At 39.0% G+C, this 14,874-nt stretch overlaps 1 protein-coding gene and 1 non-coding gene across 6 annotated transcripts in view; both read right to left on the bottom strand.

Moving 5' to 3' along the window:
* The window catches only part of TMTC4 (transmembrane O-mannosyltransferase targeting cadherins 4), a 90,431-nt gene that overhangs the window by 71,536 nt on the left and 4,021 nt on the right, over positions 1-14,874 (bottom strand). For all 5 annotated transcript variants that reach the window (XM_037143360.2, XM_037143359.2, XM_037143361.2 and 2 more), the window contains exons 3-5: positions 11,613-11,728; positions 10,282-10,498; positions 2,202-2,289 (exon numbers count right to left, since the gene is read on the bottom strand). In XM_037143360.2, coding sequence (XP_036999255.2) covers positions 2,202-2,289; positions 10,282-10,498; positions 11,613-11,728 — 421 coding nt within the window. The remainder of the gene's footprint in view (positions 1-2,201; positions 2,290-10,281; positions 10,499-11,612; positions 11,729-14,874) is intronic.
* LOC119047888 (U6 spliceosomal RNA) lies at positions 11,299-11,402 on the bottom strand. The gene has a single exon (XR_008392718.1). It is a non-coding gene; the product is annotated as a U6 spliceosomal RNA (small nuclear RNA).

Raw genomic sequence — 14,874 nt, 5'->3', positions numbered from 1 at the left:
AATATGAAATGTCTGTAGTTTTTCGCCATTCTCTGAGAATATGCCATGAGGAGGAGAAGGGGGGAGAAGGTACAGAAAATAAGTAGCATAGACAGTAGATAGAAAATAGATGGGGGGGCAAGAATAGCATGGGAAATATAGAATCTAAAGGACTTGAGACATATGGTCATAAACTAAAGGGGGGGTAATGGTGGGGATGAGGGGTAGGGTGAAGGGGAATAAAGGGGGAATAGAACAACTGTAACAGCATAATCAATAAAAAAATTTAAAAAAAAGAATATGCCATTAAGAAGGCTAATAAATATATCAGTTCACCTGATAGATATTTTAGTCTCCTGATAATTTTTCTATTATTTCATAGGAATAATCTTGAGAATTAAAAAGAGGTTTTATTATACCTCTTAAATAGTGTGTTCCACATATGTTAAAATTATCAGCATTTAGTACTTTCTTCAAAAAGCACTTCTGATGTCTTAGAAATCTATTCAGAATAGGAAGTAGTCACTTTAAAGGATGTTGAAATTAATAAAATGATACTCCATAGAACTTTAGAGTTATCTTTGAGAAAAGCAAACAGACTTCATTTTTAATTTTCTTCAGGAAAAGTAAGACTACCGGTAGATTGTTGTTTTACCTAACTGCAAATTTAACTGCCAGCTTATCAATATGAAATACCATTATCTGTGATGAACAAAACAGTGAGGGAATAAATGGACCCTTTCACTATCTCCCACTCCCATTACTGATTCACAATCTTATGGAAAAGCTATACCACAGTGCAGAATGTCCTGAGGCTGGAGCAGGAATAATTCCCCACCCCATCAGATCCCAGGGACCATGTGTCTCTTGCAAGTTTTAGTGTATGAGTATTATAGATGGGGAGATCCTGACTCCAGAAAGAGCTGGACATGCTTTATGGCTAAGTTAACTTTCAGTCTTAGGAAGAAATGTCACTACCACTAATCTCTGTCCTTGAGGCTGTTCTAGTCAGCTGTTCCCAAACTCTCTGCTTTGTTGGAAAAATGATGAGTCGAAGGAAAAAGTGGTGCTTTTATCTGGGTAAGATAAAGCAATAATAAAACTTTAATAAAGGGGTGGGGAGTGAAATATTATTCTTGTGGTTTTTTTTTTAATTTCTCTACTATTTAAAACTGTAAAAATCATGCTTAGTTTGTGGGCCGAATGAGAAGTGGGCTGGAATTGGCCCTTGGGCCTGTTTACCAACTCTGAGCTCTTGTATTTCACTAGCCCCAGCACACACAAAATCCTGAATGAGTGACCTGCTTTTCATTATTAATAAGAGATTAATTCACAAGAGACATCAAAGGGCATGCATTAGTATATGACAATAATATTAAAGCCCTGGCAGCCCTGGCCTGTCCTAAGCTTTGAAAAACATCATGGAACAGGCTCAGTGAAGCTAGAGTTTAGCTGCTTCTGCTTCAATCACTTTAGCATTACACAGGAAATCATGACCCTCACTTCCCCCTACCCACCAACAAAAATATAAATAGTTGATTGTGATATATAAAGAAAGAATTCTATAGTCCATGAAGTTCTAACTTCTTCAGATAAAGAAATTGAGTGTTTAATTGTTACATGTGTAAATTGCTATACAAGCTAAATGCATCATATCCAAATTCTATGATAAAACCATTTGGAAGGACATGACCAGAATCCATAAAATGGGAAGCATTATATGGGGATTCTGCTGTGTTTCAATAAATATACTGATGCTAATATCCACACCTGCCATAACTGTTACTTCAACTCCAGGGACCTTCTTTGTAAGTATTAATAATGCTCCAATGAAAAAACAAGAACCTCACACTCCAGGTGCATATTCACAGCTATACATTTTAGCATTTTCTAATTTTTTTCTCTGAGAGTTTTTAATAAGAGAGAACCAAAAGCTTTTTTTCTCCTACAGTCTTGCTGGAAATAAAATGACAAAAATCAATCATAATTGCTTTAGTGCCAGGAGCATAGTGCCAAGAGCAAAATCTCTTGGTTTCATGCTTAATAGTATGCTCCTGTGTGACTACTGAAGTATAAACTTTGTATTATTAAAAAAAGCAATGGAATTTAAAAAATACCTAGAGAGAGCCTATACCTTTTGACCCACATTCCACCAAAGTGATAAACTTACATAAAAAGATCATTTCACATCATGCAATTAAGAAGACAAACACCACGCTTACTTTCTCTCAATGCTTTGCAGTAGCCCAGGAAGGATAATAGAAAGAAGAGGGCACCCAGGAGGTCTGCACGGCCAACAACACCAGCAACCTTAAAAGAAAAGGAAGAAAAAAAAGATTTACATTTAAAATTCTTGAAACAAGTAAACTTAGAAAATATATAAATTCCTTAGAAATAGAAAACAAAAACCTTATTAAACTGTGTCATCTATTAAAATAATCTGTGTAACTGCAATGTCCCTGTGGTCTTACTTCATTTGGTTTTTTTATCGGTGTTGGTCCAGGACTTAGCAGTTTCTAAAAGAAAATGGAATTGCTCTGCACCTATTCTGTGGGCTGGACACAGTCAGCAAGGCACCTGTACAGCAAAAGCCCTGTCATTTAGCTGTACCCAAGAGCTGCAGAGACTTAGGCTTCTGATGTCCCCAAAGTGGATTATCAATTGGAAAATCAGCTTGGTTATCAATTGGTTATCAGCTTGGTTATCAATTGGTTATCAGCTTAAAGGGGGTGATAATTAAAAAAGAAAATCTGATTGAAAGCATAAAGTCAAGGTGTGAAATAGGTATTATAAGTCATCAGGCAGAGCCCTGGTAGTCTAGCTTAATTGAGTGAAGTGTCATTCTGTAAACCAAAAGGTCACCAGTTCAATTCCTGGTCAGGATACATGCCTAGGTTGCAGTTTCCATTTCTGCTCAGGGTGCTTGTGAAAGGCAACCAATTGATGTTTCTCTCTCACACAGATGTCTTTCTCCCGCCACCCCCCCACCTCCGGCCGCCTTCCCTTTTCCTCTCTCTAAAAATCACTAAACATGTCTTTGGATGAGGATTAAAAAAAAAAAGTAATCCAGCAGATAGAAAAACACAGGGATAATTGCTCTATGCTGCCTCTGCTATCTTTTCTTTCCTTCAGACAAAAACTGGTTAAGCGGGTTAATCTGGAAAGCAGAATGCTTCAGAAGTGATTGACAAGATGAAAACACAATAAAATTTATACCATTCCTACCCCTATTTTCTTATTCTGACAACGGTCCTTCCCTTCTTTCTATTAGCGACAATAAAGCAATATGAAATTTGTGTTTTATTTCTTTCAGGGTAATTACTCCAATAATTGTTCTCCAAATGTTTTGTGGCAATGAGAGATGCAGAATTCCACTCAATAGTATTGGGCTAGTTTATGTGGCATTATATATATATATCATATATATATATGATACAGAACAAAGACTATTCTAAAAAATGGAAATAAGAAAATATACAATGTGAAAATTACATTTCCATATGAATCTCAAGTTTGTGTATAAGCAATAGCTATACAGAAAGCTTTTTAGAACTTTCCCACTACACTGCTTAGATTTGAAACTGAGGGTGATTACACATCCTGATCATGAACTCCTGATGCAGATGCACATGGCATCCCAAGGGGTCCCTCAATCTCTGAGGAGACTGAAAGAGCTGAAAGAGCATCCAACCTGTGAATGCCACTCACATCCAAGAGAAAGCTAGGGACAAACAAGGTCTCAAAAGGTTTGGAATGAGTATGCCAGTATGCCGGAGGGTTCAACAGTGTATTTGTTTCATGGATGAAGTGAATATGCAATTAGAATTTTTGAACAGTCTGACCTGTAATACACCCAATAAGGGACATTAAAATCAGGAATGCCATGAAACCAAATAGAGCACATAGTAGGTGCTGGCTCACTGTTAGTTCCCTGTATGGGTCCCAAAGTATGCTCCTATAAAACTCAAGGAGCAGAAAGAAATGGAAAGGAGTGGGAAAAGCTCAGGGTAAGGCAGGTATGGGCTCCACATCACCTTGGTGAGTGAGGGATGGAGCAGCCTGGTCCTGTGAGCCTCCTGCCAGGACCATGAAAGCTGTGTCTACATACAGGGCCTGAGTATGGCCTGGAATCCTAAACACTTAGGAAGAATTAAGTAAGTAAAGCCAACCCAGAGAAACTTATCCAAAGGGGTCCTTATATCATGGTGGTCAGGGGAGCCCAGGATGAAGAATGTGGGGGTCAGAGAAAAAGGTTCCTTGAAAATAGCAAAGGGAAGGGAACTGGTTTGGATAAATACAAGAATAGGGGCCAAAACAGCCAACCACTTATCTGGGTACAAAAACTTAGAGTAAAATGAACTTTAAACATCATCAACTTATTTAAAACAAATATTCTTCCTTTGACTAACCGATGATGATACTACCAAGTTTAATCAATGTGCATTAAGCATGGTCTGACATAAAGAAAAACAAGTTTTAAAAACTATGGCTTAGACTAAAAAAGGCTTAAACTAAGGACTGAATACTTTTTTTAGTCTTAAACTAAAAAAAGTATTCAGTCCTTACAATAAATGTTTGGCATAGTAATTAGAGATTTCATAGAAAAGATTGTAAAAGGCTACCCAAGCAGGCACCAAATCTAACCGCAAAATGTGCATAAGAATGAGATTTTTTCTTCTTTTACGATATTTGCATAACATGTATTTTCAAGCAAAGTTCTTTACAAACACTATTTTTTTTTCTTACGAATATCCTGAAACCACGCATATCAAGAGTAAGAGGATTTTGAACTCATTCAGAACAGATGTCCATAAGGTGTGCCACTCTAGCAGGTGGATTGGTTTGACCTGAAGGCAGCTGAGACCCTATGGGCTCCTCAACTATCCAGAAGAATCTAAATTGGGGCCTTGCCCATAATGAGTTATCAGAAATACCTTTTTCTGACCTATCCATAGGGCAGGGTGAACTTCTAATTACTGAACATCTGCACTTCTTATCATCCTGCAAATTCCCCTCGTCCCCTCTGATGCCCCCAAGGCATCTGACATCGTTCCTTGGCTCAGGATGCCACATATACCTCCTTTTCCCTTTCTGTCTCCGAACCTTCATGTATGTTTGGTTCCCATACATATGTGTACAATTAAATTTGGCCACTTTCTCATTAATCTATCTCATGCTGATTTAATTATTAGAACATCTGAAAGAACCTGAGAGTAAAATTTCTTCCCCCATAGTTCTCTGGAAAAATCAGTGCACTCCCTGCTATCTACCTACCACATTGTTTCCCCACTAGAAACAAAGTGTGCAGGGGCCATAGGAAAGAATTAGACAAAGGTGACAGGGAGAATGTTTCCCCACCCAGCACCTTCAGCATTAAGCTCTGGGTTCACTGGAGTGCCAGACTAAGGAGGTCTGAGCTGCCTGACTTCAGGCAACTTGAAATCTTCATCAATACTTTGAGGAAAAGGAAAACTCAGAGTTGCACTGCGTCTTTAGGGAACCCCCAGGACTCTTCCCTTCCTGGTCTCCAAAGGACCAAGGGCCCAGGCAACCCCCTCTTATCTCTTCTGTTGACTGGTCAGTTAGAAACTTTACCCAGCTACAAATACCTCAATGTAATTTGGGGCAGCAAGGTTGAAAATGAGACATTTATATGAGTTAGGAAGCGAATAAGACAGATTACAATTATTTCACTACCAACTGGGGACCATGAGGTGGGAAGTCTTCAGGGTGTTACTGGCTCATGTCAACTTGTCTTGTTTTAAAATGGAAAGTCCTGTGTCCCATAACCCCCTTAGTCTTAAGTAAAGTAGATGGCTGGTCACTATAAAGATTGGAAAATGTAGGTTCTTATTTGCAATGAGCGAAAACATTCCCAATGTTAATATAAACACACAAAACACATATATGTTAATGTAAAGAAATGTATATACCAAATCTGTAGAGGTGTACGCTGCTACTGCTTTCCCTTAGTAAATGCAAACAGAAGCAGCACAATTATTCCCAAATCCTCAGTCATCATCCCAGATCCACATTCAGTTGGGGTGGGTGGTGGGGATGTTCTGCCCAGGGCCATTATCAGAGATCCTGGCTGGGGCAACAGCGCAAAGCTGGTCCCAGCCTGGAAACTCTGAGGAGCTCTCCTTCCATCTGGCTCTTTGAGTGATCCTGCTTTATGGTCACTTTTAAAGCAGGGTTAATGCCCTGGTTGGTGTAGCTCAGTGGACTGAGCACGGGTCTGTGAACCAAACAACTGTGGTTTGATTCCCAGTCAGGGCACATGCCTGGGTTGTAGGCCAGTTCCCAGCAGGGGATGCACGAGTGGCAACCATACATTGATATTTCTTTCTCTCTCTCCTTCCCTTCCCCTTTAAAGATAAATAAATAAAATCTAAAAAAAATAAAGCAGGGTTAAATGTAGAGTAGAGGATTTCTGGCCAAGATAGAGGCATAGGTAGATACACTTTGCCTCCTCGCACAACCAAAAGAAGAACAACAAATTTAAAAACAAAAAAGAACCAGAACTGCCAGAAAATTGAACTGTATTGAATTCTGACAACCAAGGAGTTAAAGAAGAAACATTCATTCAGACTTTGCTGCAACAACATGGGTTGCCCCACCCTGAACACCTAAGGTTCCACCTCTTACAACATAACAGGTGTGCCGAGACAAAAACCAGGGCCCAAATGAACAGATCAAAGCTCCAAAACAGAACTAAGTGATGAAGAGACAGATAACCTATCAGATGCACAGTTCAAAACACTCATAATCAGAATGCTCACAGAAATGGTTGAGTATGGTTGCAAAAGAGGAAAAGTGAAAGCTATGCAGAGTGAAATAAAGCTAAATGTACAAGGAACCAACAGTGAATGGAAGGAAACTGGATCAAATCAATGATTTGTAGCAGAAGGTAGAAATAAACATGCAACCAGAAAAGAATGAAGAAACAAGAATTCCAAAAATATGAGGAGAGGCTTAGGAACCTCTGGGACAACTGTAAATGTTCCAAAATCTGAATCACAGGGGTGCCAGAAGGAGAAGAGGAAGAACAAGAAATTGAAAACTTATTTGAAATCATAATAAAGGAGAACTTCCTCAATCTGGCAAAGGAAATAGACTTCCAGAAAGTCCAGGAAGCTCAGAGAGTCTCCAAGGAAGCACACATCAAGGCACATCATAATTACATTACCCAAGATTAAAGATAAGGACACAATCTTAAAAGCAGCAAGAGAAAAGGAGACAGTTACCTACAAAGGAGTTCCCATAAGACTGCCAGCTGATTTCTCAAAGACACCTTACAGGCAAGAAGAGGCTGGAAAGAGGTATTCCAAGTCATGAAAGGCAAGGACCTACATCCAAGATTACTCTATCCAGCAAAGCTATCATTTGGAATGGAAGGGCAGATAAAGTGCTTCTCGGATAAGGTCAAGTTAAAGGAGTTCATCATCACCAAGCCCTTATATGGAATGTAAAAAGGACTTCCCTAAGAAAAAGATGATCAAAACTATGCACAGTAAATGACAACAAACTCACAATATCAACAACCGAACCTAAAGGGGAAAAAAAAAGCAAACAACTAGAACAGGAACAGAATCACAGAGATGGAGATCACAAGGAGGGTTACCAGTGGGGAGGGGGAAGAATGAGGGAAAAGGTACAGGGAATAAGAAGCATAAATGGTAGGTACAAAATAGACAGGGGGCAGCTAAGAATAGTATAGGAAATGGAGAAGCCAAAGAACTTATATGTACAAGCCAGGGACTTGAACTAAGGTGGGGGAATTCTGGTGGAAGAAGTGGTGCAATAAAGGGAAGAAAAAAATGGGACAACTGTAAAAGGAAATTCAATAAAACATACTTAAAAACGTAGAGTAGAAAATAACAGGGAGGTGTAGATAAGATAAAATCGAATACCAACTATTTGTCAAAACAATGGAAGGTGAATATATAAATTATCTGTCTGAGGAATACTAATTTTTAATGATCCATAACTTTTCCTTGTGATTTGAGCTTGAATGGTTTTCATGGATTAGAGAGGTGGGAAAGAGTGAGAAATTTTTTCAGATACCCCTTTTTCTCCTATATAGCACTTGTCTTGGCTTATTTTTAAATATCTCAGATGTAGAACTTTGGTGGTAACATGTTCCCAGATTGCATATGCCTGGGGATGTGTACATGTGCACGTGCATATCCAGTTATACTTGTTGGCATTTCCAATTTTTCTATAAACAAACTTTTCAGTATTTAAAATCAGAACTCTAGAAAAATTTCTATGGTTAATAATTCAAATTATTTCATTTTGTTTTTAAGATCCCACAAAATTAGATAAGGACCAAAACTGTAAATCAGTAATTTTACCAGAAATTCCCTTATTTCTGATGAATGTATATACTATTTCTGAGTCTCAACAAATATTTAGACTATAAAATAACTTACAGAAACAAATTCTAATTTAATCTCATACACATACACATACATTTACAACAGTTCCCAGCTTGCAAATACCTTAAGTCCTCTGAATTTGCTGAAGAAACTATGATAATTTTTTGTAGCTTAGTAATATGATTAGAAGAACACTTCAAGAACAATCCATAATCCTCTTAATACCAAAGAACAGGTAGTTTAATAAAATTAATAAATGAGATGCTAAAGGCAAGAATTCTGCTCAATATTTTGAAACTTAATTTCAGAATGCTTAATACAATTAGTTGATGTGTAAGTATTTAAATATATATGAGATGCAGAAGTCTTGTGGAGAAGTAATAAAGTACATGTAGTATTTTATACTAGGTACTTCACACTCACAGAATACATAAGATCAAATCTTTTACCCTAGCAAACATGATGATTTACATTGTCAAAGGGTTCCCACGGAGGTGGGGGTAACGTGATTCCTGAAAATCCCACAGTTTGTACCAAACATATTCAGCAGCATCTCAGTGGAATAAAGGCATGGCCCACAGACCGGTAAGTTAGGCCCCTGTCAGAAGCTGCCAACCCACCTGGGCTGAGTCTGTCAAGTGGAAGAGAAATAATACAGGGCAAAGACGAGGAGAATGGAGGTGGGGAGAACTCCCGAGTAATTCCACAGTTGAACTTAGGACCCCACTTTCCAGTTCAACTCAAAGTATGCCGGCATCACCTCTGCAAAGACCTCAGCCAGCCAGATTTTAAGTTCTATTCCTACATCCACCAGCTACACAACTCACCTGGAATAAGTCCTTTATTTGTTCTCCCAGACCATTTCTTCTTCAGTAAAGTAAAATTGTTATGCTGCCACAGAGTTTCTGTGACAATCACGACAGCAAGAGAAAGTATTTTGCAACTTATACATCTCTCAGATAATACAGGAAACTTGAGCATCAAACCCTTCACAGAAGAAAGTTAATCTTAGCGTCTGGTTTTTAGACCCCAAAGCCAGGCAACATTCAACATTCAACATTCATATCTTTACAGTGTGATCATATAAGCAAAACAGAAAGTATGGGTTAGCCAAAAAGTGTGTTTAGTTTTTTCCATAAAGTAAAAGGCACATTTTTCATTTTCACCAATAACTTTATTGATTTGGATATTTTTAGTAGTATGTCAGCTATCTCCCATGTGGTATAACATTGATTTTTCTCAATTAATGTCTCAATATGATCACTATCAACTTCAACTGGTCTACCTGACTGTGGAGCATCATCCAACGAGAAATCTCCAGCACCAAATTTTGCAAACCACTTTAGAAATGTTCAATAAGTCATAGCACCATCTCCATAAACTACACAAATCTGTTCTGTGTTTCTGTTGCATTTTTACTATGCTTGAAATAATAAAGCATAGTGTGTCAAAAATGCTGCATATTTTCTTCCATCCCCACTATTAAAATGGCTAGACAAAAATTCACCAAGTTTGATCATTTCTTTTAAAATACATGCTGATATGACTGCTGTCATAATACAATCTAAGAAAATTGTTTTGAATAAAGTTAAAGACAACTAAGTACTACTAGAGCTATCTTATGGAAAAAAAAAACACAAGTGAACTTCTTGGCCAACCTGGTATCACCAGAGGTCATACTATACCATCATTATAAAATCTTCATCGATATGGGAGTCTGCATTTTTCCACAAAAGAATTCTATTGGACCTACATACAATTGTTTCAAACATCTGACAGTGCATAGCCATGTATACAAGGTACTGTCTACAGCTCCAGGAGGATTTAAAGGAAGCCTGTTTTAGGAACCAAACTGACATACAGATGGCTTCTTGACCTTACACGAGTACAGATGCCATGAGCAGACATGTGAAATACTTACACACTCAGTGTGTACTGGATGCACTGCAAATAGCAGTGCAGCCAGCAGGGATGATCTGGGGGCCAGGTTCAACCTCCGACCTTTACTGCTGTACTGCAGGCCACCAAATAGCACCGAGAAGACATCCACCATGAGGACAGAGATGCCACTGTGCAGAAGGATGTTGACCATGTGGAAACTCATGGGGTGGAATCCTCCAGACAAGTAGTAGTTAACCCTGTAGCAAATGAAGGGTGCTCATACCAGGAGTGCAGAACCATGTGAAATAAATGCAAACCATCTCAAGGAAAAGGCTGGTAATTAAAATATTAAGAAGACAAAAGACTCTGTGCAACTCTGGTAAAATAACACCAAGATAAATAATGCCATTAACCTGAGAAGACTGAAGATGAGGCAGGGACATAATTAACTGCAGAGGGGTAAATGGATGATAAGGTGATCTCAGAGGAGTGGGACAGAAAACTTGGTGGCAAAGCTAGACCAATTTTTGAGTGCAAAAACAACAAGACTACATTTCAAAAAATATATAATCACACATTACTTGTGACTACTCTAGAGGGACTTGGATATAAGATAGTCATGTAACTTGCTTATCCCACCCCCTAAAAAAAGTACTTTATAGTTTGTCTACCAGTCTCCTGAACAATGAACTACTTTCTCATCATCAGGGATTCTTATTTCTGACTGGTTTTCAATTACCAGTGGTTCCAATTAATCATTTCCACGCTTCTTTAAGAGATCTAGATACAAGTATTTAATGCATACAAGAAACATCTATGAATAGAAACTTTTTGTGGTAAATAAATTTATTTAATGCAAACAGTTCCCTGATTAATGGTGGGGGGGGGAGAATTAGATTGTTTTTAATCTCATCTTGGTTTTGCCTATTGACAGTAGGAAGGTTTATATCTTATTTTATAGTGAAAAAAATGACAATTTCATTTGATGCCACACATTACCTTGACTCATATTATTTCCTAGGTATTAACCAACAAAGGGTCCAACCTCCAAGAACTGTGCAAAATAGAGCACTTCACCAATTTGTATATCATCTTTGAACAAGAGTCATGCTAATTTTCTCTGTATTGTTCTACTTTTAGTATCTCTCCTGCCAAAGCGAGCCCTGCAATAAAATGTCCTCACACATGTTCTCTCCATCCTCCTTGACCTAACTCCTAATAGTTGGAGTTATTCAATACCCCTACTTATTGGAGACCCTAGGAACCACAGATAGATTCGCTGACCCTGTGAACTTTGTCACATACTACCTGGTACATTATAATGCACAAGCTTTGGGTGACCCTCCAGTACAGCCCATAGTCATACCTCACCTGAAAGTCAGGACGGTGAGAGGTCGGTAGGACTTGTGGCTGGTATTGCTGCTCAGCCTACTGCCCCAGAAGTCATGATACCATAGGTCTCCAAGGGGCGTTTCTGCTTGGAGGTCCTGCAGGAACACAACCAGAGGACATTCTAGACAAAGGAGTCATGACTCTTTACCCCAGAGCTAACCAAGTCCTCTTCTTTAAAGTCCCTCATACTTCTACTCTTCAATTCTCCCAACAATCCTGGGCCAAGCGACCACCATCACTCATGTAGGACATAGGCAGGCCTCCTAGAGGGTCTACTGAACCCTCTGACATGTTCTCCACATTGATCTTTCCAAAATACAAATCAAGTCACTCCACCCACTCCTGCTTAAATCGATGCAACCGATCCCTCCCCTTCCAGGACAAAGCCGATGTCTTGACATGGATGCCACAGTCTGGGGCACTCTGACTCCCATCGAACTCTGCAGGCTCATCTCTTGGACTCAGTGATCCTGCTAAAGCCCTTCATTGGTTCCCACACAGCCCTTGCTACCATCCATCCCAAGGGTTCTGCATGTTCAGGTTTCCACCCAGATAGTCACCCCTGAAGTCTTCACAACTCAGCTCCTCTTACCATTTATATCTCAGCCATTGCATCTTGAGCTGATGTAACTTTTGTCCCATGGGTCTTGGGACATCTTGTACCTATCCTCAGAGTGCCTGGCACACTGGTGACTTACATTCATATAGTTATACTTATATATCTGCTCCACTGGCCTAGGTCTCCACAAGGCCCTGATATATCTATGTTTGCTGGGAATACATAGAAGGTGCTTCTATGCTGAACGAATGAATGGACCATATAGCTAAAATCACTATTACCCTCTCTTCTATCTAATACATAAGGCAATTTACAAAAAATATCTCAGTTAAAACATGAGTGGATAAATGTTTTTAAGTTTTCCATTTTTGATCATGAGCTAAGCAAATAGTATTAACTCAAAAAAAATTTTTAAGATAAAGATCACTAAGTATTAAAAAAAACATTACCTATCTTACTATCAATACTAAGGTAATTTACTGTGTCTAACACTAACAAAGGCAGACAGGTTACTGTGGAGTAACAAAACAATATTAATTTTTCTCTTTAAAGCAAAATTAAACACGACTATTTTAGGGACTAGAAATTATTATATAGCAAGCAACACAAGGTATACCAGTCCAGACTCTTTGTTGCAGTAAGCAAAATCGACTCTGATTAGCTTAAAAAAGGGAGTGCTTTAAAGAAGAGTGCAAGGCTTACTGAGTCCCAGGTGGTTTAGAAAACCAGGTTCAGTGCTGTGCAGCCAGAAGCACATCCACAAATCACACCACCAGACATCTTGCTGAGGTTGCCCCTCTCCCTCCAGATCCAACCTCTTTGCATGACCAGCTCTTCATTCCAACAGGTGGTACACCTGATAGGAGAGCCTATTTCTGTGTCTGTATCTAAACTGGACAGTTTTTGCAGATGGTGGGGAATGACCCAAACAGAAGAAGTGTGTCAGATGACAGCTGGCTCAAGACAGCAACCAGTGTCCATGACACACAGTGGAGTTCGGTGAGTCAAAGCTGCTGAGGTACTTGCTAACTCAAAAGGAAAGGCTTGAAGAGGCAAGAGATACAAAGTTGGTAACCTGATACCCACTTGGAGGGTGTATTTCTCTTCCACTGGGTATCAGCTTCAGAGGGCTTGAACATACTGACGCCCTCTGTGACTTGGTTAGATATTTCCTGAAGGTCCCATAATCCACCCACTGAGTTCAATTCAGTTAAAAAAATTTAAGTCCATCTTTTGCACTGTCCTAGAAGTACCTATTTAGCTGTGAAGGGGGCGGGTAGAGGATCTTTTCTTCTATGTAAGCAGAAAATAAATACCTAGGAAGCTCTAAATATTTGATTAGGTATAGCCTAAACAGAGGAGGGCACACTACAGAAAGGTCCATTTTTCCTCATAATGATTTATGGAAAAGACGTCGTATGTCTGAAATTTTTGCTAACTCCATGTCTCAAAATCATCATCTCAATGAAAGAAAGCAACTTGACACTACAAGGACGCATCTGGAAAACAGTCTTTAACACCAATAAAACCCAGTAACAGCCTGTTTCACATTACTATGCGCACAGTGCCAATGAATGGAGTGCCTTTCATTTAACAGGAAAGAAGAAAGGGAGGACTAGCAAGTTAACAAAGAGGCACAGTGTGAAGCTCTGGAAAACACTGCCAAAACAGTGTACGGTAGTGCCGTAACATGGCTTCATCTGCTTTACCCCATACAGAAGGTGTTTTACCCCACTTACTAAAAGTGGAAGAGTCAAGAAACTCTCAATAAAATACGAATTTTAACAGTAAAGTCTTATCCTCGAATCCCTGTTAGGAAAGCAATTTTGTAGCTATCAAGCCATGAGTGTGACAGAGTTGCTTAGATCTACAAACGTACTTCTTTTCTTTTAAGTATAGTTTTAAAAAGAACTGAAATAGAAATGTCTGCAATAACTGCTGGGTGAACTTGAGGAACATTACAAATGAAGAACTTGAATTAAAAAGAAGCATCAACAATGCTGTAGTTTGTGCCATTGAAATATAGAAAATCAGTTGCAATGTATTACAAATGAAATGCTGCAAAACAGTTATCCTCCACCGCCCCCCCCCCCAGAAAAAATGTTTGTTACATCAACAATTTTTTCCCAGTATTTTCAATGTAAAAATGACTTTTTCCTCATTTGGTAGAAACAATGACTTCAAAAATTTAACAGTATCCAACAGTGTTACAAAGAGTTGCTACAACCGCATCTGCTAGAGAGGGAAAGTAGTATATTCCTTCCAACTGTCTTCACTGGTTAATGCATACACATAAAATATCTTTCGAGTAAGTAGATGTCATAGAACTCCAACCATTTCCACAGTCTTTCTCTTCTGGGCCCTCCCTGCCTCCAACTTACTTGGTTCTGATTTTCTCTAGGCTTGCTTAAATCTTTTTCTTCCCCTTCAAACAAACTTATTTCTTCTCTTCTATCTCTAGTTAAGAGATTGAAAGAGTATATTTTCCCTGAACTGATGGAGCACGCAATGGTGAACAAAAGTTGCTGAAATTTTGCAGATTCAGCAAATTTGGATCTCCGACACAAAACGAGCAGGAACTGCATCACTCCCTATCTTCCAGTGGCTGTCAGTAGGCTCTCTCTTCCAGTGGATGCCATCAGTGAAGGACAAAGAAGCCAGCACACAGCCTGGTGTTGAGGC

The sequence above is a fragment of the Artibeus jamaicensis genome, unplaced genomic scaffold (assembly GCF_021234435.1).
Source record: "Artibeus jamaicensis isolate MK-2021 breed Jamaican fruit bat unplaced genomic scaffold, CSHL_Jam_final contig_1819, whole genome shotgun sequence".
Lineage (NCBI taxonomy): Eukaryota > Metazoa > Chordata > Mammalia > Chiroptera > Phyllostomidae > Artibeus > Artibeus jamaicensis.
This window is presented reverse-complemented; position numbering and strand designations above follow the sequence as displayed.